This window comes from Hippoglossus stenolepis, chromosome 17 (assembly GCF_022539355.2).
Source record: "Hippoglossus stenolepis isolate QCI-W04-F060 chromosome 17, HSTE1.2, whole genome shotgun sequence".
Lineage (NCBI taxonomy): Eukaryota > Metazoa > Chordata > Actinopteri > Pleuronectiformes > Pleuronectidae > Hippoglossus > Hippoglossus stenolepis.
In genome coordinates this window covers 7,659,138-7,686,605 of record NC_061499.1, presented here as the reverse complement: position 1 = coordinate 7,686,605, position 27,468 = coordinate 7,659,138, and the positions used below count along the sequence as shown (strand labels likewise).

Sequence of the window (27,468 nt, the reverse complement as noted above, 5' to 3'; positions counted from 1 at the left end):
TTAATCCCTCTTTTCTCTCTCAGGGTCAGAGGCGAGAGATTCACCTTATCTCCTCCACCCAGGCAGCGTGGAGATGTACAGAGACAAGAGCAGCGCAGGAGGAGTCTCCGGCAGCAGCAGAGGGAGAAGTGGACGAGAGTCCCCCCGGTCAGCTGTCTCCTCCACCCCCCACAGGTACAACACACACTGAGGCTGCTATTAACATTAGAATTACTAATATTATCAATAAAGGCCTAATTAATGACCAGTACAATACAGCAGGTCAAAACTCTGACCAACAATTTAAAGATATTTGAGAAGCAAATGTTTAAATGTTATAAATTACAATCCTCTAGTTGATCAGCTGTTTTATTGATGGATTGTTGCTGCACTGATTAACTGTACGTTTCTATCAGCATCACTCTTTCCACATTAAAAGTTTATTTTGACTTTTACAAAATCCTCTAAATTGAAGGTTAAGCAAAAGCAGGATTAATATGTGGTTTCTGGATACGGACTCTAGACGTCTCGAGGTGAAATGTCCAACTTGTTCCTGTTACTGAGGAGGAGGCTGCTGTTGTTTCTGTTCTGTGCAGGTTTCACTTGGCCGGAGACCACGGAGCTCTCACCTGCTCCCACCTGCAGAGCTACGACCCCGACCGAGCGCTCACCGACTACATCTCCAGACTGGAGGCTCTGCAGAGGAGGCTGGGGAACGTGACAACAGGTAACGTCTGACACATCACTGTGGGGTCACGTGCACTGAAGTGACAGGGCTCATGCATGAAACCGTTACATATAGAAGAAGCTGTTGAGGTTTTGAGGAAACCCGCTTCTGTAGATTGACGGGGAAGACAAAGTGTGTTACACTTAGAGACAGATATTAGTATTTGAGATCATTTAAATCAAAGTTGAACTAAGGACAAATTCAAAACTCAGCAAAATGCAGCATTTTTTATCAACATTTAAAATGAGCTGTCATGAAGTTTCTAGTCTACAATTTTCTGAATATGAAGAAATGTTTGTTAAGTATTTTAATGTCGTGCTCGGGAAAGAAAAGTCTTCAATGACTTTTTCAAATGCGTATACAACATTCAATAATAGTAGTATAAAGGTATATTATCTCTACAACTGATGGACGGTGTTTACTGCCTGTTAATGCTTTGAATAAATAGACTTTTTATAATCAGTGTATTGTTTATTCCCCGTGTTTTCTCCTCACATTTACTAAACCAGCTTTTCTCCGCAGGTGCTTCTTCGTACGCTCAACTGCACTTTGGCTTGAGACGATAGACGCTGACATGTTACTTTGGCTTGAAGAAACTCAAGTTGCCTTTTCTCGTGCTGAGCGCTCTGCTGTTTTCTATCACTCTGGTGTGGACTGTATCTTTCCATGTGTGGACCAAAACACATTTTTTTTATTCGTGTACGACATGTTGTGTTCAGGCTTTTTGTCGACAGCACTTGAAAAACAGCTACGTTTGTAATTTAATCTGCCTCTTTGTTGTGGATGATCTGCAATCATGTATATTTGTCTAATGCTAATTTAAGACCTCGTGATTAATTTATGTTCGTGTTCGTATGGGTGGAGCGTTACGTAGAGAATGTTTGGGTTCAATGTTGAGGAGGCTGCTACTGGAAATCCTACACTACACTGTTTTGTTGAGGTCGGACAGACTACAGAGGACATTTGTAGAGAAAGTATTTTTGTAAAGCGTTAGGAGCTTTGAATTTTCTGGGTATTTTGTCAAAAACTGAAATAAAGAGGACAACATTATTTCAAAGAGTGGTGCGTCTTTCGTCTTTAATTTACCAACTACCTAGAAATATTTTATTGGGTCATTAAAGAAATGTTTTCCAAAAGATTTAGAAACATGTTTTTCTGTCAAATTACAAACTTTATTTATTCAATTTCTCAATCTTTTGCATTGTTCGATTAGATTGAAGTTAGTGTCTCCATCCTGTTTATTTCATTTCTAGTTACAGTTCAGTCATTCATTATTGGTGGGTTTCCATTTCCATGTGGTTTTTTGCAAGCAGCTAGAAATATTTTTAGCTCAAATATGTGATCAAACAGTAAATAAAGGCAAAAAGTAAAATATTACTTAAGAAGGCATCATTAACACGTGGACATTCATGGACATCATTGCTAACATATGATCATAAATGATGTCCTATAGAAATACAGACTATTCACCAGCCTTAAACCTGAGCCGAGGTCTAATCAGCTAAAATAACTGCAAACAGATGAAAGAGTTCAGTTACAGTGGAAAAAAGACTAAACTAAAGTTCTTCTCATCAAACATTTGCAGGATCAGAGCGTCGGCAGATATAAAACATGAAGGTGCATCATTGTGATTCAGTTTGAGAGCTTCTGTGTAATTGGAGCAGTAAAGGGTTTCATGGTCTGTCTGAGGAAGTAGGATTAATAAAGCTGGTGAAACAATCGCACCACAAGTTTTCTGTTCGTAGCTTTTCTGGAGCTTTCAAACTTATCACATGATCTTCAGCAGATCAGTTTTTTTCATGTTTCTTTATCTTAGCCTTTTCTATCTTTAAGTCGACTTGGACAAGAGCTCAGAAAAAAAACTACATGCGACTAGACCCAAGCCTGAAGTTTCACCTGATAACAGGCATATGTAGTGTAAAGAAAAGAATCAAGCATTGTTCCCGTGGGGCTCAGATCAGGTGTCTGCACTCTGGTGTGATCACAATACATTTCCATGACAACTGAACAAACTCCCCCTGCTGGTGAAGATCATGTGATGCAATCAAAAGCCGCTCGACAGCTCCTGACAAACGAGTCCACAGGCATTTATTTTTTTTAAGAATTCACATTGTGAATATGAGCATCAGTGTTTGAGTCAGAGTCACACAACAGGTGTCTTCTGCTCTGGAAACACTAAACAATGATGTATCACGTTAACATTCAGACAAACCATGGACTCCAGATCTAAATAAAGGAAGCAGGAAAGCACAGGCTTGATATTCAGACAGAGCGAAGTGTGTTCATCTAAAGTTTCCTCAAATCAAGTCCCAGAAAGACGGAGATCCACTTCAAACACTCAGGATTCGTTCCTCCCTCCCTGTCTTCTCTCAGTCTCTCAGGGTTTTCTCCTCTTGTATCTGATGACGGGGTTGTGAGGCGTGTGGATCATTGTGGTGTAGTCGATCGTGGGGAAGTATCCGTCCACCAGGTCAAACTCATACATGCGCAGTAAAATGGACCAGATGGTTTTGATCTGGACGTAAGCAAAGTTCTCCCCGATGCAGCGATGACGGCCTGAAAAACAGACGGGGAAAATATAGTTTTCCAAGCTAATATTTTAGGTTAAATATTTAAAGTAGAACGTTGTTATTAATTATTAATACTAAAGGAAACAAATCTACATCGTTTGACTGACAATTTTAGTTTTAATTTATACAAAATATTCAGTTTTAAGTTCAATCTTCTCACCGGCTCCAAATGGCACGTAGGCAAACTTCTCCCCCGCAGCAGGGTTGTCGTTGAGGTAGCGGTCGGGTTCGAACTCCATCCTCTCCGCCCATGTGTCGAGCAGACGGTGGTTGACCGTCGGGGAGACGCAGACCTGGTGTCCCACAGGGATGGTGTAGCCTGCAGCAGTCTGAGGGAAATAACACAACATGTTGTCTGAAGGGTTCTGTACCACAAGGAGGAACTTGTCATTGAAACAAATGATGTGTAACTGGAACTCAAAGTGAACGCTGGGCCAGATGGACTCACCTGAGGAGAACGAGCCATCCTCATCATGGTCATGATGGGTGGACGCAGACGCAGGGTCTCCTTTAAACAGCGGTCCAAAAAACTGAGATCCTTCAGCTGCAGACGACACCAGGACAATGTATGAGAAAATATTTTTTTTCAAATGTTTTGACTTTATTTTATCTTCATGTAACATGAAACAATTACTGAGGACGTTATAAATTCACCCAATAAATTAAAAAAGGGCCAGGTGGGTGCGTGTTCATCACACCTTCACTGGTTTGTTACTGCAGTACAGTTCTACAGCCAGGAGGGGGGGGGACGCCACAGGGATTGTTGTTCTCACCTGATCGAAGTCCAGTGGCGGCAGGTCCTCTCCGCACACGGCCTTCTGCTCAGCGTAGCAGCGCTCCTGCAGAGCCTTGTCTCTGGACAGGAAGAAACCCAACCAGGAGCTGGTGGTGGAGGACGTGTGCTGCCCCGCCAGGAGCAGACCGATCAGCATCCCAGAGATCTCATTGTCGTTCAGGGACCGTCCATCTCTTTAGGGGGGGGGTAGAAATAGTATAGTTTAAGGGTTTGTCCTATTCGGTTTGAATTGTTGACGAGCACTGGGACCGACTAATAAAGAACTTCCTCAGGGAGTGAAGGTGTCTTACTTGTAGGTGGCATCGATGAGCGTCTGAAGGATGTCGTCAGTCTTCTCTCCAGACTTCCTGCGTTTCTGAATCACTTTGAAGAAAATGTTCTTGATCTCTTTGTGAGCTCGGTCCCTCCTCCTAGGAAAATAATTCAAATCGTTTACCCGTAAATCACAGTTTCTATATCACCGGCTGTTTTTTTACTTTGTTTGTATTGAAATATGTAAATGCCCTTGTTCAGGGATTTGTCTTTATTCCTCTTCCTGTTACAGATGTGGCGTATATGTCCCCTACCTGAAGCTGGGGAGAGGCAGCCAGCCGGGCAGGAGCCAGGCAGCGTGGCTGAACCCTCCGTCCAGGTCGGCGTAGAGCTGGGCCACGTGCTCGTCCAGCATGCTGCGGATCTCCTTCCCGTGGAGGCAGCTGCTGGCTGTCAGGATGATCAGCTCGGCCAGAGCCTCGAACAGGTCTGACGTGACAGAAACAATCCAAATCAATCTGACAGCAAACAAGGAACATCCTCATAGACCTGACATCCCTCATTGTTGTTAAATTAATTGATACGTGAAATGACACAAACAAAAACGTCACTTTACAAATACTCACAATACAGAAAAATGTGTGATATCGGGTGTTTACTCTAATATGTCTTTTTAGGTACAACACATCATACAACTATGGAAACAATAACAATCCCATGTCTAAAAACAGAAGTCAGTCAAATATTTAAGTAAAATCACTCAATTATCGTACTTCTCTCTCCGCTGTCCCCCCACCTCTCGAAATACTCGACGGTCTCTGCCTCGAGGATTTTCACGTGTTCTTTGAAATGAGCGATGTTCAGTCCGGTCTTCAACATCTTCTTTTGTTCCAGAAAGAGCTGCAACATGATGGAGAGAGTGTGCGTTACAGATGACTGGATACAGAGTCAGGACTGTTCTACTGATTCTGTTCTCCTGAATAGACTCACAGGGTTCGGCACGTCATAGGCGACCCCTTTGCCAAACACCGGGGTGGTCAGTCGGGAGTAGACGTCCTCTGCGTTCAGGTCCTCGTTCTTGCTGTTGAACAGAAGTGTCGCTGCTTCGCTGCCCAGCAGGTAGGTGAACGTTTTCCCCACCATGGTGAAGCTGAAGACTGGGCCGTACTGGGAGAGGACAGCAGAGAATAAACCAGAAACACTTTTATTCTTCTCCTGTTTTTTTTTTCCTCCCTAGATTTGAGCTTTTCTGGCCTCAAGGAACTTTTTAATTGAAAAGTCATAAAGCAGGTCAGACATTTTGTTTTCATTCTTCATGAGCAGTGAGGAATCTCTGGTTTAAAAATCCTGAACAAGGCAGAAACCTCAGGTCAAGCATGTTTGTGAAAGGTGAAATGAGATAAGAGACTCCATTTTAAATCAAGGCGATCTGACTTGTGAGTGTGATCTTGCAACGGAGTCTATTTCCTGGTGCTGGGGCAATAAAACAATATCGGTAACTGTCACAAAATATTTTCATCAATTGCAATATAACAAAAGTAGTGAGGTGAAATAACACAAAACTGGACCTCAGATTTGTAAAATGTTTTACAGTGTAATTCTCTGAAGAGTTTAAACCCACAACAATTCACTCAGGAGCAAAAATCTGTGTTTAAACTTATAGAAATTATAATGTGACATTTATTGCGATAATTATCGGACATATATATATATACTTTGTGGCTATTTTGGCCAGTCCTATAATTTAATTCTTTATTTTTACTTTTTTAAATTATAATTCCACATATTCAAACTGCTTGTTTCATCCCTCAAACAGACAAAAACATGAAAAAAAATGTTTATTTCTAATGTCAAAGAAGACTGAAAAGTCACATTTGACAATATGGGGCAGGATATCTATTTTATGAATTCTAAATAACATAATAATGATAATAAAACAGCTGCACACACACACTTTTTGTCTCCACTTACTTTTTCATAGGCATCTTCCAGAAACTCGATGGGACTTTTCCCGAACGCGATGGCGTGGCCCAGGAAGGGGATGTAGGAGGGGATGTACGGAGGAGGTTTCTGCAGGAAGGACCAGAGAACAGGGCTTTAAACACCAGCACCATGTCCACCAGTGGTTCACCATGTCCACCAGTGGTTCCCCAGTGGTTCCCCAGCAGTGTTTACTCACCAGGTCGTTTCCAGAGGCCTGTTTGAGCAGCAGCTTGGAGACGTACCCCAGAGTCAGGGTGATGACGGAAGCAGCCAGAAGCACCGAGGTCAGGTTCTCGTTCACTTTGCCCACAGTGTCCTCCAGCAGTTTGCTGCTCAGCTGGTACAAGTGCATCGACATGTCGGCGGCAGGAGGAGGCGCGTCCCTCGGACACTGGAGCCTGGAGGTCCCGCGTTGTGGAGAGGGAGGTTTGATGGAAGCTAGCAGCTAGCGGCTAACGGCTAACGGGTCTCCTGCTCTGCGGCTCGCGCTCCGGACACTTCGAGATAATTCCTCCAGCATCTCCACCTGTCAACGGCGGTCCTGCCCCCGCCTGACCAAGCGACGCCTCCTATTGGCTGCTCGCGTTGTGTCCGTCAAGCAGCCGCCGCCGTGATTGGCCGCCGCTACCTGAACCGATGTCTTGCTATATGACGTCACCGCTGCCGACAGGACGAGCCTCGCTTTTTCTTTTTTTTTGTTACGGGACATCTTTGTTTAAACGTGTTTATTCTACATGAAGCTCAGAGTTTCTGTTTGTTTAAAGTTCTTCTTATTGTCACTGACACACAGAGTTAATGAAATATACCGGAGGACAGTGATATTCTTTATTTAGAGGAGGACATGATGAGTGAGCTACTGGAGATTCATCTCTAACCTACATGTTGCATTAAATCAGTTTATTTATCATCTCAACTAAAACACAGTCAAGTTAAACATCTAAATATGTTGTAAAGGTTTTTAAATGTTTCAGGTCAAATCAGCGCTGCCCTGGAACATCTAAATTCATATGTGTTAAAAGTTGTAGTTTACTTCATTTAAATTTAATTAAATAAAACTGGGCAGATGCAACAAAGTTAGTTGATCCTACACATTTTTTCATCATCTTAATAAAAGCACAGTGAAGTTAAAACTCTAAATATGTTTAAAATATTTTCAACTAAAAAGTTTTGACCCATGTCTATTTTTATTTCATTTAAATGAGGTTTATTGGGTGTATTTTATAAATATCCTTATGAGCCATGAAGCATAATTTCTATTTCTAACAGAATGATACTTAAAGCAACTTCCTTCTATCCTCCTGTTGATTATTTGATCAACACTCATCTTTTCATTTTCCACACCACTGATCTGAAAGAGTTCATCCATACATCAGGCAGTTTATTAAAACAAAACAAATTAAATAATCCACATATTTACATGTCATGAAAATATATGACCTTTCAAAAGACACATTTTGAAGTTGTGAGAGATATTGTTGAGCCTAATATTCAACACGAAGCCGACTGATCTCTGTCCTTATTGCTGTTGATGAAAGTCAGTGTGAGAAGAATCTGCACAGGGATGTTTGGCAGCCGTTTCTTCTTCCAGCGGTTTTAACCATAAGCATATTTATCTGTTACAGCTTTATCATTTGGAGTCATCTGTCCGCTCAGCTTCATTAAAAGCTTCACAATAAGGCCAGCCTGTGAAGAGACAATTGGCATCAGAGTCACGGTATTTTCATACATCCCCAGGAAGGGATTGTTCCCATGTTATTTAGTTTAGTAAATGGACTCCAGGCTGCTCTTACCTGTTTTGTGTGCACAATGAAGTTCATTTTGTTGTCACCACTGTGTATCTGGAAGTACTGGTCAGCGTGTCCAAGCTGCCACATGAACGTGCCATACTCTAAACTGATGAGAAGGACCTGGGAGTGCAGAGATTTAAAAATGTAAAATATTAAATCATGCACCTCATGTTGAATTAACAAATAAACAAAGCCTATTCACGGGGTTTAAATGATTGCAATCCTGGACTATAACCAGTATTTGAGATATTCTAACCAATCCAGCTTGTGGCTTGGTACCTTGGTCTCCATATTCATGAGGTGCATCCCCTTGGTGTTGACCCCGACGTACACACGGATGACCTTGTGGTTGCTGGCGCTGGCCTTGGTGTAGACCTGTCCTGTAAAGAAAGCCGCTCCGTAGGTCGGGATGTCCCAGCAGTTCTGCAGGAAGAGTCGCTGCAGGTGGTGCATCTCTTTGCTCAGCCCCTCACTGGTGGTCAGGGCCTGTCGGAGGGCAAACAGGCTTTGAGTAACGTCAGGGAGCAATTGCACGTTTTTGTTTTTTTTAATTTCCTGTCAAAAGAATTGAGTGTACTTTGTATTCGTGAAGTATCCTGTGGGTCCAGTGGTACGCTTTGCTCTTCACCTTTGATATCGGCACAATAGATTTCAGGTTTTCCTCACTGTTGAAAATAGAAACACAGAAATGCAGCGTCTGGCTTTATACAGATTTCCTGTTACTGACATACTACAGACCAAAAGCTTCATTTTATCAGTGCTGCTTGTATTAAAGCATAAACTTTTACTTGAGGAAGCCCTGCTTGTGCTTTTTGCTCTCGTAGTTGCCGTAGATGATCTGCAGGAGGAGGCTGGCCAGAGTGATCAGCTTGCTGTCCTGAGCAGGAAAGAAGCCCTTCAGGAGGCAGTGACGAGCCTCGTCGAAAAGGATGAGGATGGCCAGAGGATCCTCCACCTGGAACAGTATGTGGCAGAGTGAGGACTTTTCAACTGACATTACAAGATATACTGGAAATTAGCAGCCTGTTGTAAAAATGCGATCTACCTTTTTCTCGATTTCAAGAGGCAGCCGGACATCCCTGCGGAGGAAAAGCTGAGGCGTCTCCCTTTGAGGATCCAGCACCGTCAGGTCAGTCACAATTTCCGTCCAGATCCGCAGGTGCTGCAGCGGCTTATGGTACGGCTTCAGCTGCAGGTCTGTCACACACACACACACGTCAATATTTCCTCTTTTAATGTTTGGCTGTTTCGTAGCCCCTGGATGAATGTGTGGACTCACGGAGGTTCTCGGAGCAGATCCAGATGGTGAAGTACTGCTGGGTGTCCTGAGAAAGACGCATGCCCTCCATGATCTGCTGTACCGTGGTGTTGTTGCCGTGCTTCAGCTCCACAGAGCGGTACGAGCCGTCCATGCGGTAGATGCGCACCTTCTCATACTGTGGAAAACACACACACGTGCAGATCATAAATAAAACCAAGTGAAACAGCTTAAAAGAGTTTCTCTTTTTAAATCTCAATCACTTATGCTTCAGGAAAAAGCACCATCTAGTGACCAGCATGTGTAACTGCAATGGAAACATTTCAAAGACATCTATCACAAACTATGTCACTTTCCTTAATGAACCAATCAGCACATGCCTGCATTCAGTGTTGTATTCCCACTCTCTTCATACATAAACCAAATTCATTTCATATATGCAAGCAGAGGCTATTGAGGAATAACTATTTCTCTAACTTGACTGACTGAAGTGTGCAGATACTAAGACACAAGTATAAAACCGAAAGCCTCATTTAATCCAATTAACAGGCAACATGCATGCACCCACATTTACTATGTAGCATGACTTCAAAAAGTATTTTTTCACTTTGTCGTCACGTTTGCATCACAAACAGATGAACTGGTGTCTGATGAGCAACTCACAGGTTTGCTGCTGGTCTGCTGCAGGAGCTTCATCGTCTCCTCCCACTCGTTCTGCTTGTTCTCCTCACACACCTGTAGAGGGGATCTCTTCTGCTGGTCTTCCATGTGCTGTTGGTGATAAGTACTTGTTTATTGTCAACCAAGTTTAACCACGTTTTGCTGTGTTAGTCAGTTTCTACAGCGGATATTGAGGTTGAATGATTACATATGTTTACATAATTCCTGATGGACAGCAGGGCAGGTAGCTGCAGCATTGACATCAGGGCCGTGTTCAAATTATACGAGACATTTGATAATCATATTGGGGGAAAAGAGAAGAGGAAGCGTCACATTTCATACCCGATCGATCTCAGAGTGCTGCAGCAGGAGTTGCACGATCTCCGCGTGACCTCCTCTGGCTGCAAAGTGCAGAGGGGAGCTGAGCTGACCGTTCAGCAGGTTCGGATTACAGTTACCTTTCTCCAGCAGCAGCTTGGTTGCCTCCACTTTGCCGTGCCTGAAGAGAAAGCAAACAAATGCAACTGGTCGTCAACGAGACAAAGGAACACAAAAGACACACGGACACTGCAGACGTACTGGTCACACTCACCAGCAGGCGTAATGGATAGGAGCCCAGTGGTCACTGTCCAGCTGCTTGACTGAGAAACCGCTGTCCAGAAGCTTTACGAGCAGCTCTGTGTCTCCTTCACAGGCGCTGCGGTGGAGGGGAAAGTCGTCCACCCACTGGCGCTCCCTGCAGAGACAGGAACTTTGTGTTGAGTGTCATATTTTACAGCAAACAAGAGCAGAAGCTGTCAGCAGATGTCAGTAATGTCAGTGCGGTTCATTGAGAAGAGCTCCTCACTTGTCTTCTGTCACACAGTTGGGGCCGTGCTGCCACTTTTCCCTGTTGGGGATCTGGATCTTAGAGTAGTCCGGAGCTCCAAGCCCAAAGTATGGGTTGATAATAACTTTGTCCACCTGTTCAAAAGAGGGCAGAGAGTCTTTATGATTAAAAAATACATATTATATGGTTAATATATCTAAATATATTCATCCGTCAATTTTATAGTATTTCAAGTCTCTTCTGGTATAAAGAGGTCATGATAGAGATAAATCTTCCTTTACGAATTGGGCAGCTGTGGCTAAGAAGGTAGAGTGGGTCATCCACTAACCAGAAGGATGGAGATTCGATCCCCGGCTGCACCAGTCCCCAAGCCAATACATCTTTGACGAGACACTAAACCCTGAATTGTCCCTGAGTATAAATCATGTGTCTTGTTCTGTTTTCACATATAAAGAATGCAGCAGGAGACTGTCTGGGTCAAAGTCTCTCACCCGGTTGGTGTACTGCAGATCGGAGCCGTACAGCGGGTTGAGGATGCACATGTCTGCCTTCTCCAGCGACATCATCTTGCTCTTGATCTCCAGCGCAGTGTAGCCCATGTGCAGACCCTCGTCGCTCAGCTTGCCCTCACTGCTGTAGGCCGGGTTGCTGACGTTGGTCTTCACCCGCTCTACGGGAGCCGGCCTGAACAGGGCGGGGATAGCGTGAGGTATGGTGTGCTGCTCTGCTAGCCACCTGTGGAGGTCAAAGAGGAAATGTTAAAGCCTCATCCCCGCTGTCATTAAGGAGCAGTGTGTTCTCAGATATATCCTCACTTGTCTAAGGCCAGGAGCATCTTGGAGGTGATGGAGCAGAAGTGAACGCTGGTCTCACTGCACACCCGCATGATGTCCTGGAAACAGTAGAAGCTGGGGCTCCCGGCGCTGTAGACAGGCTTGCTGTTGTCTGTTTACAAAGACTTATTAATACACAGTTTGTAGAGTTTAAAATGTATTTCACAAAATCTGAAATCGTCTCTCTACTCACCTTTAACACCGACTGGCACAACAAACAGTGAGGCCTCTTTCCCTTCATTGTCTCCATCGAGGGGAAATTTCTTCATGTGCACCACTCGCTTTCCTGCAAACCCAAACTGTTTAGAACTGTGGTAACTCCTGATTAGAAGGTAAATTCGCATTTAAGAAACGTGCAGCTTTTTGCAGTTGACTCTACTAAAGTAAACTAAATATGCAGGAGCGTAAAAATGCCACAAATGTCTCAGACTCACCTATGAAGCCTTGATTATTGGTTATTGGTCTGATTGTTTCGTCAACATAATCCAATATGGATTTAGATTTGTCTCCTGCAGCTTGAATCTTTGTCGCCAGGAGGATTTTCTTTCTTTTCTTCTCCTTCCCTTCCAAAGGCACTTCAATCAGCAGGATCTTTACAGGAACCAGAGGGAATAAGCAGTGTTTTCCTTTTTGCTGTTTCGAACACGATGCAGGTGATCTGAACGGTCAGACTCGGCACATTTACCTCATAGGCTTTGGCTCTGTACTCCTTTGAGCTCAGGCTGACTTGACTCTTTGGGCGGATGACAGCGACGAACACCTCTTCCAGGCAATCCTCGTTGCCCATCGTGGCGACCTTTCCTCAGTCCTCACAGAACATCCTACGTGACGGCCAAATGCTGTGCAGAGGCATGCCTGCCCCAGAGGATTACACCTGGAGAAAATATGAGTTCACAGAATGTGTAAAGAGTAGATATCTAAGATACTTGATATTGGGATGTTTTATTCTAAGGGAATTAACACAGTTGTTTTCATTATTGATTACTCTGCCTATTATTTTTCTTAATCTGTGGATCAGTTGCTTTGTTTATCAAAATGTCCATTATTCCCCTGAACACATTTTTTTTATAATTATGTGACAAAGGAGAAAAACATACAATTATTTTCACATTTATTGCTTTAAAAATTACGTTAATTATTTACAGTTAATTGATTAATCTACTAATAGTTTTTAGTAGTACTATTATACACTTACAATACTAATAGTACTACTACTAATAATAAACTTAATTTATATTAATGGAAATGAGCAGAGAAAATAAAACACTAGATGGATAGATAGATAGATGGATGGATAGATAGATAGGATGAATAGATAGATGGATGGATGGATGGATAGATGGATGGATGGATGGATGGATAGATGGAAGATGGATAGATAGATAGATAGATAGATAGATAGATAGATAGATAGATAGATGATAGATGGATAGATGGATAATGGATGGATGGATGGATGGATGGATGGATGAGATGGATAGATAGAGATAGATAGATAGATAGATGGATGGATGGATGGATGGATGGATGGATGGATGGATGGATGGATGGATAGATAGATAGATGGATGGATGGATGGATGGATGGATGGATGGATGGATGGATAGATGGATAGATAGATAGATAGACTCTAATACATTATAGACTTGGCCTCGTTTATAATACATTATGAACATGTTAGTTTCATATGTATTTACAATGTAGAGAATACTTCAGGTTTCACTTTCAAACACAAACGTTGCACACACATGAATAAAGTACAATAGAAATTAAATTTCCCAATAACTGGCGTATTAACAACTGTGTGAAGTATCTTAATGATAAAAAAAAGTATTTGAGTTGTACTTATTAGTTTTAAGCATCAGTTTAAAAAAACAACTTGTTGAGTTCATGGTTCAGGTCCCGCCCCGGAAGCCAAACTCTGCGGTCTGTACACAGTTATAACACTAAATATAAAACATACTGTGTTTCCCATTAAACACCGTGTTAGCTTGTTGTTCCCTCCACATCTAGCGGGACCCGGTTCGAGTCGTGGATCCGCCGGGAGGCTCCAGACCAACTCTCATCACCATCACCGTCTTTTCCGCCTGTTCAGCGGCTCCAACTCACCGAAAGCGACGCGTCTCGTCCCCGAACGGACCCAAGTCAGTCTCTCCCCGCGGCTCACGGCGGGTTTACCGGGTTGAGTTAACGGCGAACAGCCGGGACCGAGCTCCGGTTAAAACCTCCAGGGCTGATCCGTGTGTGTTGAAGCGGCTACAGGCCTCTCATTTTGGGGCAGGGCTGCAGAGACCGACCGAGGAATCGCGTTTCAGTTCAGGAAACAGAGAACTCTGGTGGTGAGGGGGACTCAGTGCGACCTGCACGCACACGCTCACTGACAACACGCACACTGACAAAACAACATACACACCACAGACTAACACACACCACACACAACACAACACTCACAACCTCACATTGTGATCTCCATTAGAATTTAAAATTATATTCAGAAGGTGTGAAATAGTTTGGACTGACTTTAATCACTGGCAGGTCAGGGTGTAATGACTTCACTTTTTTTCTAGAGGAGGTGGATTTGTATGTGCTGCAAGAATATACAGTCTGATATATATAAAGTTATAAATGATATTTTTTTAAGTGGTAGTATATATTATAAGTGTTATATATATAAAGGATGATTAAAAAGTACCATTACATTCTGAATTCAGAGGAATGACCTTATGGAATAGTCTTGAATAAAAATGTAGTAGTTAAACAAACTTTAGTGGAGATGAAAATGATTTCACAACATCACTTACTAAACTAATAGTTTATACCAGGGGTCAGCAACCTAATCATTGGCACACAGTCGATTTCTTATTAAAGAAATGTTCCAAGGTTTTGCCGTCACGCAGCCTGTATTATTTAGCTTGATTGATGTTAACACCTCCCAGCCACTAGGTGCCAGTGATGCGCCATAGGCTGGATGCCAATCGCCATTAAATAATAATAATAATAATAAGCCTCCCAGCCGGCGCTGTTCGCATTTCCCCACATGAGTCTCCGTGCAGCCGTTCAGGTGTACTGGTGATGGCATGCCCGCTAGCTAAAAAAAAACGAAGGTACGGCCATTTCAGCCCTCATAGGCAGAGGACTGTGTTTTTCCATAAGGACCGTGCTGTGTGCACGTTGTGTTTTGAAAATGTTGTGTCCATAACGTCCGGTGTTAAGCGCCACTTTGAGACAAAGCACGAAAGAAGTTTCAAAGATCAGGCAGACAAGGGAGAATCAATCAAACGTGCAGTGTCCAGGCATGAGAAGCCAACTCTCTCAAAGCCTTTGCCACTGACAGAAAGCCATGCGACTGAAGCAAGCTTTCACAATTCTGAATATGAGTGTGGTTGGTGGGGTTAATGACAAACTTATTATTGCAATCATAATGAGATAAACATGTTTCTTTAAAGTGTTGTTCTATATATAGCCAATATGGATGGAATAAAATGACATGTCTGTTGGAAATATTAATGTGGTTCAATAGTAAAACTTCATATAAAAGAACGTTGATATGGCACACTAATTAACAAGAAAATGCCACATTGGCACTTATTGTCAAAAAGGTTGCCGACCCCTGGTTTATACATTTTAATTGAAGAGATTGTATAAAAGTTCAGCATTTATTGGTTTGTCGCACAAAGCAGCTGGAACAAACAGTGGTCTCTTGGAAACAAAAATATACAATAACAGACAATTGATGACATTTTGCTTAAAGAATGTCACATCAATTGCACAAATGCAAACATAGTTTTGGTTTTTATATATGTATTTACGTTATAATATAATAAATCTTTTTGGGTTGGTCCACAGCTGAGAGTACAGACGATGATCCCTGTGTTGTCATCGTCAACCTCAGAGGAAGTTCTCTCTCTGTTGGTCCATGTTCAAGTCGACTTGACTTTGCACTGACTGAGCACCTCCTGCATCTTCCCCTGGATGTCCTCCACCCTCTTCGCCCACTTCTCCCGCACCTCGTCTTCATCGTCATATTATAAATCAACATTATTACGATAACTTCTAAGGAACTAAGGTGCAGTATTCCAGATAACCATCTTAATTCCACTGTAGTTCATGTTCCTCATAGTTTGGGCATTAATCATCCTCCTCAATACTGCTCTGCAGGAAAACAAATTCAGCAACAACAGTGGGTGTGACTTGGTTCGTAGTAACACAAGAGAGACTGGAAATCAATTAATGATTATAGGTTGAGATCTTCATTCAATCCTCTTCACCAGTTTAAATAACCTCCAGCAGCTGTTTGGTGCCTTTACCTTTAACTTACAGGATCTGCTGCTGGTTTGTTTTCAAGCTTCTTTCCCTCATTTCCAACAGACACACACACACACACACACACACACACACACACACACACACACACACACACACATGCACACTGACAAAACAACATACACACGCACTAACAACACTCACAACCTCACAACACATCAAACACGCTAACAACACGCACACTGACAAAACAACAAACTCACACACACTAACATCACAACACTCACAACCTCACAACACATCACACACACTAACAACACAACACTTACAACCTCACAACACATCACACACACACACACTGACAACACAACACAACTCGCACAGAACCCCCCAACACACACACACACACACACACACACACACACACACTTACAACACAACCTACAAACACACTCACAACACACACATACACTCGCAACAAATCAAACACAACACAACCCACACACACACTTCATTCAAGCACAAGATATTGTGTCCATGTGCGTTTCATCAAATAAAGATACTGTAAATGTTTACACCTAATTTCTGATGCATTTCACAATAGTCCTCTTGGCTCGTTCAGATCAAAATTATTATTTGGAAACATTGTGATCTGCATTAGAATTTAAAATTATTTTCAGGAGGTGTGAAATAGTTTGGACTGACTTTAATCACTGGCAGGTCAGGGTGTAATGACTTAACTTTTTTTCTAGAGGAGGTGGATTTGTATGTGCTGCAAGAATATACAGTCTGATATATATAAAGTTATAAATTATATTATAAGTAGTAATATATATTATAAGTGTTATATATATATATAAAGGATGATTAAAAAGTACCATTACATTCTGAATTCAGAGGAATGACCTTATGGAATAGTCTTAAATAAAAAATGTAGTAGTTAAACAAACTTTAGTGGAGATGAAAATGATTTCACAACATCACTTACTAAACTAGTTTATACATTTTAATTGAAGAGATTGTATAAAAGTTCAGCATTTATTGGTTTGTCGCACAAAGCAGCTGGAACAAACAGTGGTCTCTTGGAAACAAAAATATACAATAACAGACAATTGATGACATTTTGCTTAAAGAATGTCACATCAATTGCACAAATGCAAACATAGTTTTGGTTTTTATATATGTATTTACGTTATAATATAATAAATCTTTTTGGGTTGGTCCACAGCTGAGAGTACAGACGATGATCCCTGTGTTGTCATCGTCAACCTCAGAGGAAGTTCTCTCTCTGTTGGTCCATGTTCAAGTCGACTTGACTTTGCACTGACTGAGCACCTCCTGCATCTTCCCCTGGATGTCCTCCACCCTCTTCGCCCACTTCTCCCGCACCTCGTCTTCATCGTCATATTATAAATCAACATTATTACGATAACTTCTAAGGAACTAAGGTGCAGTATTCCAGATAACCATCTTAATTCCACTGTAGTTCATGTTCCTCATAGTTTGGGCATTAATCATCCTCCTCAATACTGCTCTGCAGGAAAACAAATTCAGCAACAACAGTGGGTGTGACTTGGTTCGTAGTAACACAAGAGAGACTGGAAATCAATTAATGATTATAGGTTGAGATCTTCATTCAATCCTCTTCACCAGTTTAAATAACCTCCAGCAGCTGTTTGGTGCCTTTACCTTTAACTTACAGGATCTGCTGCTGGTTTGTTTTCAAGCTTCTTTCCCTCATTTCCAACAGACACACACACACACACACACACACACACACACACACACACACACACAACATGAACACTGACAAAACAACATACACACGCACTAACAACACTCACAACCTCACAACACATCAAACACGCTAACAACACGCACACTGACAAAACAACAAACTCACACACACTAACATCACAACACTCACAACCTCACAACACATCACACACACTAACAACACAACACTTACAACCTCACAACACATCACACACACACACACTGACAACACAACACAACTCGCACAGAACCCCCCACACACACACACACACACTTACAACACAACCTACAAACACACTCACAACACACACATACACTCGCAACAAATCAAACACAACACAACCCACACACACACTTCATTCAAGCACAAGATATTGTGTCCATGTGCGTTTCATCAAATAAAGATACTGTAAATGTTTACACCTAATTTCTGATGCATTTCACAATAGTCCTCTTGGCTCGTTCAGATCAAAATTATTATTTGGAAACATTGTGATCTGCATTAGAATTTAAAATTATTTTCAGGAGGTGTGAAATAGTTTGGACTGACTTTAATCACTGGCAGGTCAGGGTGTAATGACTTAACTTTTTTTCTAGAGGAGGTGGATTTGTATGTGCTGCAAGAATATACAGTCTGATATATATAAAGTTATAAATTATATTATAAGTAGTAATATATATTATAAGTGTTATATATATATATAAAGGATGATTAAAAAGTACCATTACATTCTGAATTCAGAGGAATGACCTTATGGAATAGTCTTAAATAAAAAATGTAGTAGTTAAACAAACTTTAGTGGAGATGAAAATGATTTCACAACATCACTTACTAAACTAGTTTATACATTTTAATTGAAGAGATTGTATAAAAGTTCAGCATTTATTGGTTTGTCGCACAAAGCAGCTGGAACAAACAGTGGTCTCTTGGAAACAAAAATATACAATAACAGACAATTGATGACATTTTGCTTAAAGAATGTCACATCAATTGCACAAATGCAAACATAGTTTTGTTTTTTATATATATATTTACGTTATTATACAATAAATCTTTTTGGGTTGGTCCACAGCTGAGAGTACAGACGATGATCCCTGTGTTGTCATCGTCAAACCCAGAGGAAGTTCTCTCTCTGTTGGTCCATGTTCAAGTCGACTTGACTTTGCACTGACTGAGCACCTCCTGCATCTTCCCCTGGATGTCCTCCACCCTCTTCGCCCACTTCTCCCGCACCTCGTCTTCATCGTCATATTATAAATCAACATTATTACGATAACTTCTAAGGAACTAAGGTGCAGTATTCCAGATAACCATCTTAATTCCACTGTAGTTCATGTTCCTCATAGTTTGGGCATTAATCATCCTCCTCAATGCTGCTCTGCAGGAAAAATAACTCAGCAACAACAGTGTGTGTGACTTGGTTCGTAGTAACACAAGAGAGACTGGAAATCAATTAATGATTATAGGTTGAGATCTTCATTCAATCCTCTTCACCAGTTTAAATAACCTCCAGCAGCTGTTTGGTGCCTTTACCTTTAACTTACAGGATCTGCTGCTGGTTTGTTTTCAAGCTTCTTTCTCTCTTTTACAACACGCACACTGACAAAACAACATACACACGCACTAACAACACTCACAACCTCACAACACATCAAACACGCTAACAACACGCACACACACACTAACATCACAACCTCACAACACATCACACACACTAACAACACAACACATCACACACTAACAACACAACACATCACACACACACACACACTGACAACACAACCTACTAACACACTCACAACACACACATACACTCGCAACAAATCAAACACAACACAACACACACACACTTCATTCAACCACAAGATATTGTGTCCATGTGCGTTTCATCAAATAAAGATACTGTAAATGTTTACACCTAATTTCTGATGCATTTCACAATAGTCCTCTTGGCTCGTTCAGTTCAAAATTATTATTTGGAAACATTGTGATCTCCATTAGAATTTAAAAATATATTCAGGAGGTGTGAAATAGTTTGGACTGACTTTAATCACTGGCAGGTCAGGTGTAATGACTTAACATTTTTCTAGAGGAGGTGGATTTGTATGTGCTGCAAGAATATACAGTCTGATATATATAAAGTTATAAATTATATTATAAGTAGTAATATATATTATAAGTGTTATATATATATATAAAGGATGATTAAAAGTACCATTACATTCTGAATTTAGAGGAATGACCTTATGGAATAGTCTTAAATAAAAAATGTAGTAGTTAAACAAACTTTAGTGGAGATGAAAATGATTTCACAACATCACTTACTAAACTAGTTTATACATTTTAATTGAAGAGATTGTATAAAAGTTCAGCATTTATTGGTTTGTGGCACAAAGCAGCTGGAACAAACAGTGGTCTCTTGGAAACAAAAATATACAATAACAGACAATTGATGACATTTTGCTTAAAGAATATCAGCTCAATTGCACAAATGCAAACATAGTTTTGGTTTTTATATATATATATATTTACGTTATAATATAATAAATCTTTTTGGGTTGGTCCACAGCTGAGAGTACAGACGATGATCCCTGTGTTGTCATCGTCAACCTCAGAGGAAGTTCTCTCTCTGTTGGTCCATGTTCAGGTCGACTTGACTTTGCACTGACTGAGCACTTCCTGCATCTTCCTCTGGATGTCCTCCACCCTCTTCGCCCACTTATCCCGCACCTCGTCTTCATCGTCCTCTGTAACAGCTGTGTAGGCCATGAGCGAGATGAGGCCCATGTGGAACAGGTGGGTGATGTGCGAGCAGCGGTGCTCCATGATCTCAAGGTCACGGTCGCAGTTATCCAGGTACACCTTCAGCAGGGGTCTTCCAAACAGCGAGGAAGTACCCATCACGCCGCGGTAGTACACGTCCAGGCTAATGTCGCTCTTGTCTCTCTCGTAAATCTTCTCGAAGGTTTGCATGTAGCGCTGGGTGTTGTCCGGATCCTTCTTCATCTGCGCCAACATGTTGTTGAAGGCATTGTACTGGTGCTTGATGTACTCCTCGTACTTTCCGTAGGTTTCATTCACCTCGTCGATGCGGATCTGCTTCAGGCATTGCTGGTTCTTTTGTGAAATGGTCTCAAGCTTGGTGTGGACCTCCTTGAAGTCCTTTTCCAGAGCGTGGGCCTCCTCATCGACCAGTCCCTTGCGAGCCACCCCGACCAGGGAGGAGACGATGCCGAAGATGGGGTCTATGGAGGAGGCGAAAGAGGACACCTTCTCCACACAGCACAGCACCTTCGCTACAGTTTGCTTGATTTGTGCTGCATCAGCCATCACTGGTGCTTTTCTTCTGCCACTTTAGGGTCTGGAGGCTGGAGAGGTAAAAGGAAAAGTCAACCACATCACTAATCAACAAATAATTCCTCTTCTTGCTTAACATCATATTCGGTTGCTATGCCTGCAGCCCACATGTCACCAGCTGCTGCATGTGTGCCATATTGTAAAAGGTGTCATCTTTCACGCTTATGGTACAACACAATGTGGGCTTGTGTTGTCTGGACACACACTCAGCTTACACGTGTGAGCGGGGGAAGGACTGGAAGGAAATAATAGTTTTATTATTGATGAAATCTGTAAAAATATTTTTAAAAAGGCAGAAAATAGACAAATATATTAATCATAATTTCCCTAATTCTAAAATGACGTATTAAAATTGCTTATTTGTTTTGTCTTAATATTAGTTTTAAACCGAAAATACAGTTTAAGTTAAATGTCATAAATAACTAAGATGACCAGCAAACATTTCGGAACATATTTTTATGTAAAAATTACTTAAATTATCAAAATTGGTGCCTGTTCATTTGGAGCAAACCTGTCTTTGTTCCTCCACAATAAAAGAAAAAAATGTCACAATTAAGGTTTCAATTAAAATTGATTAAAAAAATGTTTTTTGTGTGTGAGATTATTTTACAACATACTATTATAAACATTATTATAAATCAACATTATTACGATAACGTCTAAGGAACTCAGGGGTAGTATTCCAGATAACCATCTCAATTCCACTGTAGTTCATGTTTCTCATAGTTTGGGCATTAATCATCCTCCTCAATGCTGCTCTGCAGGAAAAATAACTCAGCAACAACAGTGGGTGTGACTTGGTTCGTCGTAACACAAGAGAGACTGGAAATCAATTAATGATTACAGGTTGAGATCTTCATTCAATCCTCTTCACCAGTTTAAATAACCTCCAGCAGCTGTTTGCTGCCTTTACCTTTAACTTACAGGATCTACTGCTGGTTTGTTTTCAAGCTTCTTTCCCTCATTTCCTGATTCCCAACACAAACGCACACACACACACAGACATGAATCCACCACCCAGTCTTTCACTTTCATTTCATCCTTCCCAGCTGACTCGGCTGTTACCCAGAATCCCCATCACCCATCAGATCAGAGATAACAAAGCACCGAGGCAGCAGATGTTTACTCACCAGAGATAAAACTGTTGGTGTTCTCTCTCTCTCTCTCTCTCTACAGCAGCCGTCTGACTTCGCTCTCCACCATTTCCCTCCCTAGTCTACAGCAGCACAGCCCCTTCCTGCCTAGTGAGGGAGTGACCACGAGGAAGTGACTCCGCACCCCGTGCTGATTGGATGAGAGGCAGTTCCTCCACACGCACCGCAGCTTCACGCTCCAACCACTGACACTGAATGACAGGGCATCCTCTCCATTGTGTTGTTTTAATTACAGGTCAACACACACACACCTTGCCAACCTGAATCACTCACATACCACAGAAAAGATCAGAAAACAAAGAATGACGCACGTTAATCACCAGGAAACATAATTATTGTCTGAGTATCGGTGACATTGCTGTGGATTTATTTTTTTCAATCAGAATTAGTAAACACAGCAAAGACTGATTATATATATATATATAATACACTAATACAGAGAATAAGGATGTGAAGGATAAATCTACATTTACTCACTTTTGTCAATTCATACCAAAGTAAGCAGAAGCTATTTAAAAAATAAATGTAAAGGATGGGGCAACTAATATGCTTCAATAAGTACATGAAGGTCTTTTTGGTGATTAATGTATTTAATTAACTGGTGAATAAATGAGAATATGTTCTTTTTTCATTGCATTTCTGTCTTTAATGGTACAGAAGTTTCTCCTCCACCATTATGATCAATGTCTCCTGAATCTCGCACTCATCCTCCACGGTAACTCCGGAGGTCTCAAACATGGGAATACGAGGTAAGTTAATTTAAAGACCATACAGAAGGTAAAGAAAAGATTATTTTAAAAATGCAAGTTTGTTGTACCTGTAGGAGTACTTGAAACTACATGATGTATTACATGAAGATTTCATACTTTGGCATCATCTAGTGGTAATATGAAGAATGACACTGTGGCAAACACACATGCTCCTCAGCCCCTTGTTGCCTGTTCCAGTGATGAAGGTGACGGAGGAGTAGAGATGTCAGCCATAATGTTCTTCTCTTGTTTGCACTTGCCTTTTGTAAAGTAACTGTTTGCCCACTTACATGACATTACAATACAATTTTACATTGATCTCACAAGAGGCTTCAAACATACATCATCCCGCACAATTATTGTTTTAACTGTCAATTTCATAAACAGCATTGTTGGTACTGACGACAGCCTCAGACACACTGAGGAACATTTACCATAAAGATTTTAAATGCTGAATTGGTTTTGTAAAACTTTGATTTCCTGGGTTTCACCTGAATTCACCTGGCCTGATTATTATTATTATCTTAAAGTATTGCAGGAATGTCTCTTCTCCACACTCTGGGTATTCGAGCTGTATTTACAGCTAAACAAATATTGTTCATCAGGACAAGGACAAGGCTGTTGTGTAATGTTTGAATTCCCACATAGTGATATGAGACAGGATAGGAAAACATCTGCAGATTTTTCCCAAGTACCATACCCCCTCTCTCTCTCTCTCTCTCTCATTCTCTCTCTCTCTCTCTCTCTCTCTCTCTCTCTCTCTCTCTCTCGCTTACACACACACATGCTAATAACTTATAAAGTTTTTAGTTACTTTTAGTTTTTTTATTATATTGAAAAAATATGAAATTACAAAAAGATACATGTACACAAAATATCTAAATAATAATAGAAAAAACTTCACATCATACAGTACAACATATAAAAACACTAGATTGTTCAAGATGAAAAAAAACTAGTGGCACAGAACTATGTTTGACTCATTCCTCCAGTTTATCTGTGGAGGTGGTTGGAGGTGAACTTGTGTCTTTTGTGTTTCTTCTTCTTTGTCTTTTTGTAAAAGTTGCTATGAAGCCAGAATGTACTCGTCCTTCTTTTACTTAATATTCTCTGTGTATTTAGGTGTCTCTGTTATATTGTCCATCTCCTTTTGGTTAAACTGAGGGCAAACAAAGCCAAAAACAAAATTCTTAAAATATTGTGTTATATGCAAAAATATGTCTAGACCTTTCTTTTGTCACATTTTTCTCCACTGGGATTATTACACTCTCTTTGATACTTTACCTCACTGATACCGTATCAATATTCTGTGTACTTTCACTAACTGATAAGCAACACTGTGGGAAATCACTCAGCTGCAGCTAATGTGTACTGAGCTCCCGTTGCTGTGAGAAATTTGGGTTTTTGACAGAATCACTCTGATTAGATTCACATTTTGTATTTTAAAATCCTTTTAACCTCCATTGTCTGAACTGGCTGTTACAGATAAGGTGTGACAGAAATGTCACAAAAGGTCACAAAGTCGACTAAAAACACTGAGTCAGTCCATGACGCAACGTGTTTCTGACCCATGATAAATGAGGGACGTGACCAGATGAATACCCCTCACACACAAACACACCCCTCCACTTGCACCCCAGCGTGCTCACATACAGCTCAGCTCCTCTATGGTATTTCCCACAATAACATCCCGGGTCGACACACTGACTCTGTCATTTTTGCCTCTGACCCTTGCACTCCTCTCTCCCTCTCTGTCCCTCTCTCCGCCCGTCACCCTCCAGGCACCCGGACCGGTCTGAGGATAAACGCCTCCAGGTTTCAGGTGGGAACCCCACAGAACCACATCAGCAGGTTTGACACGGGAGCAGTGGACGGTTTGGTTCGGTTTCGGGATTAGAAAGCTTTAAGCCTGCCATTGAATTTGCCTGGAGGGGAGAGCGAGCTCAGCCTGGACTGGGATCAAATTATTTCCACTGTTTGTTGTTGTGGTTTATTCTCATATAGAGAAAATGAATGCATATTTTAACCTGACTTTATGTGTGCACTCCAAATAGCTAGCCTCTTGTCAAAATCTGTCCATTTATTTATCTATTGCATGTGTGTATGTCCCCAAACTAAGTTAATTAAATGTTGAGCTCAGCTGTATTATTCTTGTCTTTACCTCTATTGGTCATAGACGCTGTCATCACAACAGAGGAATCAATCCGAGCAACATGAGAGGACGTCCTTCGATGATGGTCACAGAGCTGATCGTCCTGCTGGGGTGAGTAAGATCCTGCCATACTGATTCCTAATGTTCAACGTACTCACGTTAAAGTATTTCATTGAATTTAGAACAACTTCGATCAATAAATAGACTCACGATTTAAAGGAAAAAGAAGAATAAACATTGTTGATCACAAAAGAGATGACTATCAAAGGTTATATGCATAAAATATACTGAACATTTTAATTAATATATACAAATATACAAAAATGTCTGAAAAACACACAATGTAATGAAGCTACAATTGCCCGTGAAATAAATATTTACAATTATTGGGCAATAAGTCTCCTTTTTTTTTTTATCGGACAAAAACATATTTATTTCTGTTATCATTCATCATAGTTATTAAAAAATACTAAGCCATAATACCCTATAACACCATACATTATATTTCAGAGTCATTGGTTTTAGCTATGGTGCCAAACAGAGACCTGATTATGATGACACACCCAACCCGGAGTTCCTCAACCCGTCCTGGATGGCCAGTATCCCCGATGATCAGCCGCTGTCTGAGGTCACCATGCCTGGGACCCACAACACCATGGCCCTGTTCGGAGGTGTGTACGCTGAGTGTCAGACCTGGAGCCTGGCCTCCCAGCTCCAAGCAGGCGTCCGCTTCCTGGACGTCCGTGTGCGTCACGTCAAGGGGAACCTCACCATCCATCACGGGGTGTCCTATCAGCGGGCCCACTTTGGTCATGTGCTGGAGGGTGTGGCTGACTTCCTGCAAGAGTTTCCCAGTGAGACTGTGCTGATGCGTTTAAAGGAGGAGTTCAGTGAGACGTATGACATCTATGGGGCTGTGGTAGACTACATCCACCGCTACGCTCACTGGGACCTGCTGTGGCACAGCCGGCTGGTGCCAACCATGGGAGAGGCCCGAGGGAAACTCATCATCCTGCAAGACTTCTCTGGGCCAGATCTGGGGATGCGCTATGGATCCCTCGACATAGCAGACAACTGGAAGGTATGAAAAGTTATGATTATTTTTCAGAATTGACTTAATTAGCTTTTTTAGAGAATGATTTTTATTGACCTTTCCAACCCTTAGACGACACAAGTACCTCAACACACCTCCCACTGTACCACCACCCCAGCAGGCTTCAACATTCCATTAAACATGGAAAACATAAACCATAGGAATTACTATTAAAAGACAGAATTTCTCAATACACATAAAAATAATGTAAGAGACTATTATATAATCTCGTTGGTAATTCGAAGTTTGCTGTTTTCCGTGCAGGTCCCTACACTGGTGCACGTGGAGGAGAAATGGCAAAGCGTGTATGGCCACCTGGAGGCTGCGCCCGCAGGAAACAAGGCCCAGATCTTTCTCACCTTCAGCAGTGGAGCTGGTGTGTTTGCCTTCCCCAAAGCCATCGCTCAGCGCGTCAACGCACAGCTGTACGACTACCTGAGCGCCAAGACGGACCTCAACCAGCGCCTTGGGATCATATGCATGGACTTCCCCGCTGCTCCCATGATTCAAATGATCACTGACTTCCAACTTAAAGAGGTGACAAAGAGGAGGCACGGCTCTAATCCAGTTCTTAGCAAGGGAAGTCTGAAATATATAATTCCTCCACAGTGGAAGAAGATGAGGAAACATTTGAATTATAAAGTTTGAGCCAAAATACAACATAGGGTACAGTAGATCACATCCAGTAGATCCATCACGATGGACAACAAATACATCAGTTGAAGCTTGGATAACTTAACTACTCTACAGCAACAAACAAGATTTAAATTATACTAAATGACAGAACTTGTCATTGTGTCATTCAGCAAAGATACCGGAAACAAAATAAAAAGTCACATAAATGGCATCATGTGGAGAATTTGTGCAGAAATAAACTGTGGAACCAGATAATGTGTATTATTTTTTCACAATTCATGTCCATCACCTGTAAGCACTGAAGCAGCCATGTTTCATTGTCCCTGCTGCAGAGATGCCAGTCGGCTCTAACGTCTTATTCCAGATCATCGGTCTCCATGTGTCTGAGACAAGGGGAACAGCTTCGGTGACAAACCATCTTCAGCTGTCACACATGCATTGCTCCACTTGAGCCTCATTCTAACTGAAACAGAAAACTAACTTCACCTCTTTACTGCTTAGGTTTACTCTTACTTCTAAAAAACATTCATTAGTTTACTGAACGTTTTGAAAAAAGACTCTTTAACTTGTGTTGACATGTATTGGGGAGGGCCTCAGTGCATAAGAAAATTAT

The 27,468-nt window shown here is 41.4% G+C and overlaps 5 protein-coding genes across 8 annotated transcripts in view; 2 read left to right on the top strand and 3 right to left on the bottom strand.

The window, feature by feature from the left end:
• The window catches only part of akap9 (A kinase (PRKA) anchor protein 9), a 56,118-nt gene extending 54,353 nt beyond the window's left edge, over positions 1-1,765 (top strand). For all 3 annotated transcript variants that reach the window (XM_035183642.2, XM_035183640.2, XM_035183641.2), the window contains 3 exons: positions 24-174; positions 576-706; positions 1,229-1,765. In XM_035183642.2, the coding sequence (XP_035039533.2) occupies positions 24-174; positions 576-706; positions 1,229-1,272 (326 nt within the window). In that variant the 3' untranslated portion in view covers positions 1,273-1,765. The remainder of the gene's footprint in view (positions 1-23; positions 175-575; positions 707-1,228) is intronic.
• A 91-nt stretch (positions 1,766-1,856) lies between these two features.
• On the bottom strand, positions 1,857-6,906 carry LOC118125232 (lanosterol 14-alpha demethylase). The gene is made up of 10 exons (XM_035183644.2): positions 6,504-6,906; positions 6,296-6,394; positions 5,315-5,491; positions 5,098-5,224; positions 4,639-4,813; positions 4,363-4,482; positions 4,050-4,245; positions 3,725-3,820; positions 3,437-3,605; positions 1,857-3,262 (listed from the first exon to the last, which is right to left on the bottom strand). The coding sequence occupies exons 1-10, from the start codon at positions 6,663-6,665 to the stop codon at positions 3,084-3,086; spliced, it is 1,500 nt and encodes a 499-aa protein (XP_035039535.1). The 5' UTR covers positions 6,666-6,906; the 3' UTR covers positions 1,857-3,083.
• A 761-nt stretch (positions 6,907-7,667) lies between these two features.
• krit1 (KRIT1 ankyrin repeat containing) lies at positions 7,668-14,018 on the bottom strand. Its single transcript, XM_035183636.2, has 17 exons — positions 13,784-14,018; positions 12,360-12,548; positions 12,109-12,265; positions 11,868-11,960; positions 11,657-11,786; positions 11,333-11,576; positions 10,860-10,975; positions 10,605-10,748; positions 10,355-10,511; positions 10,016-10,123; positions 9,374-9,530; positions 9,140-9,291; positions 8,883-9,049; positions 8,672-8,759; positions 8,374-8,580; positions 8,098-8,214; positions 7,668-7,990 (listed from the first exon to the last, which is right to left on the bottom strand). Exons 2-17 carry the CDS (start codon positions 12,459-12,461, stop codon positions 7,901-7,903), a joined length of 2,229 nt encoding a protein of 742 aa, XP_035039527.1. The 5' UTR covers positions 12,462-12,548; positions 13,784-14,018; the 3' UTR covers positions 7,668-7,900.
• A 4,532-nt stretch (positions 14,019-18,550) lies between these two features.
• On the bottom strand, positions 18,551-22,343 carry rpz2 (rapunzel 2). Of its 2 annotated transcripts, XM_035183788.2 has the most exons (3): positions 22,202-22,343; positions 20,445-21,082; positions 18,551-18,947 (listed from the first exon to the last, which is right to left on the bottom strand). In XM_035183788.2, the coding sequence occupies exons 2-3, from the start codon at positions 21,042-21,044 to the stop codon at positions 18,861-18,863; spliced, it is 687 nt and encodes a 228-aa protein (XP_035039679.1). In that variant the 5' UTR covers positions 21,045-21,082; positions 22,202-22,343; the 3' UTR covers positions 18,551-18,860. The 2 variants fall into 2 exon arrangements, with proteins under 2 accessions (XP_035039679.1, XP_035039678.1); XM_035183787.2 differs by lacking the exon at positions 18,551-18,947 and having other exon boundaries at positions 20,232-21,082.
• Positions 22,344-25,088: 2,745 nt separating this feature from the next.
• On the top strand, positions 25,089-27,097 carry si:dkey-266f7.9 (uncharacterized protein LOC100006223 homolog). The gene is made up of 3 exons (XM_035183231.2): positions 25,089-25,237; positions 25,637-26,207; positions 26,484-27,097. The coding sequence occupies exons 1-3, from the start codon at positions 25,188-25,190 to the stop codon at positions 26,865-26,867; spliced, it is 1,005 nt and encodes a 334-aa protein (XP_035039122.1). The 5' UTR covers positions 25,089-25,187; the 3' UTR covers positions 26,868-27,097.
• Positions 27,098-27,468: the final 371 nt, after the last annotated feature.

Bases quoted from the DNA above. Each gene is read 5' to 3' on its own strand.
- krit1 (XM_035183636.2), bottom strand. From the start codon at position 12,461: ATGGGCAACGAGGATTGCCTGGAAGAGGTGTTCGTCGCTGTCATCCGC. The intron at 11,787-11,867 runs GTGAGTAGAGAG...CTTTGTAAACAG, and splicing joins TGTGCCAGTCGGTGTTAAAG to ACAACAGCAAGCCTGTCTAC. The intron at 9,292-9,373 runs GTGAGTCCACAC...TGTGTGTGACAG, and splicing joins GATCTGCTCCGAGAACCTCC to ACCTGCAGCTGAAGCCGTAC.
- rpz2 (XM_035183788.2), bottom strand. From the start codon at position 21,044: ATGGCTGATGCAGCACAAATCAAGCAAACTGTAGCGAAGGTGCTGTGC. The intron at 18,948-20,444 runs GTGCGGGATAAG...GATGAAGACGAG, and splicing joins CAGAGGACGATGAAGACGAG to GTGCGGGAGAAGTGGGCGAA.
- si:dkey-266f7.9 (XM_035183231.2), top strand. From the start codon at position 25,188: ATGAGAGGACGTCCTTCGATGATGGTCACAGAGCTGATCGTCCTGCTG. The intron at 25,238-25,636 runs GTGAGTAAGATC...ATTATATTTCAG, and splicing joins GAGCTGATCGTCCTGCTGGG to AGTCATTGGTTTTAGCTATG. The intron at 26,208-26,483 runs GTATGAAAAGTT...TTTTCCGTGCAG, and splicing joins ACATAGCAGACAACTGGAAG to GTCCCTACACTGGTGCACGT.
- LOC118125232 (XM_035183644.2), bottom strand. From the start codon at position 6,665: ATGTCGATGCACTTGTACCAGCTGAGCAGCAAACTGCTGGAGGACACT. The intron at 6,395-6,503 runs GTGAGTAAACAC...TCCTTCCTGCAG, and splicing joins AGGCCTCTGGAAACGACCTG to AAACCTCCTCCGTACATCCC. The intron at 5,492-6,295 runs GTAAGTGGAGAC...GTCCTCTCCCAG, and splicing joins TGGAAGATGCCTATGAAAAA to TACGGCCCAGTCTTCAGCTT.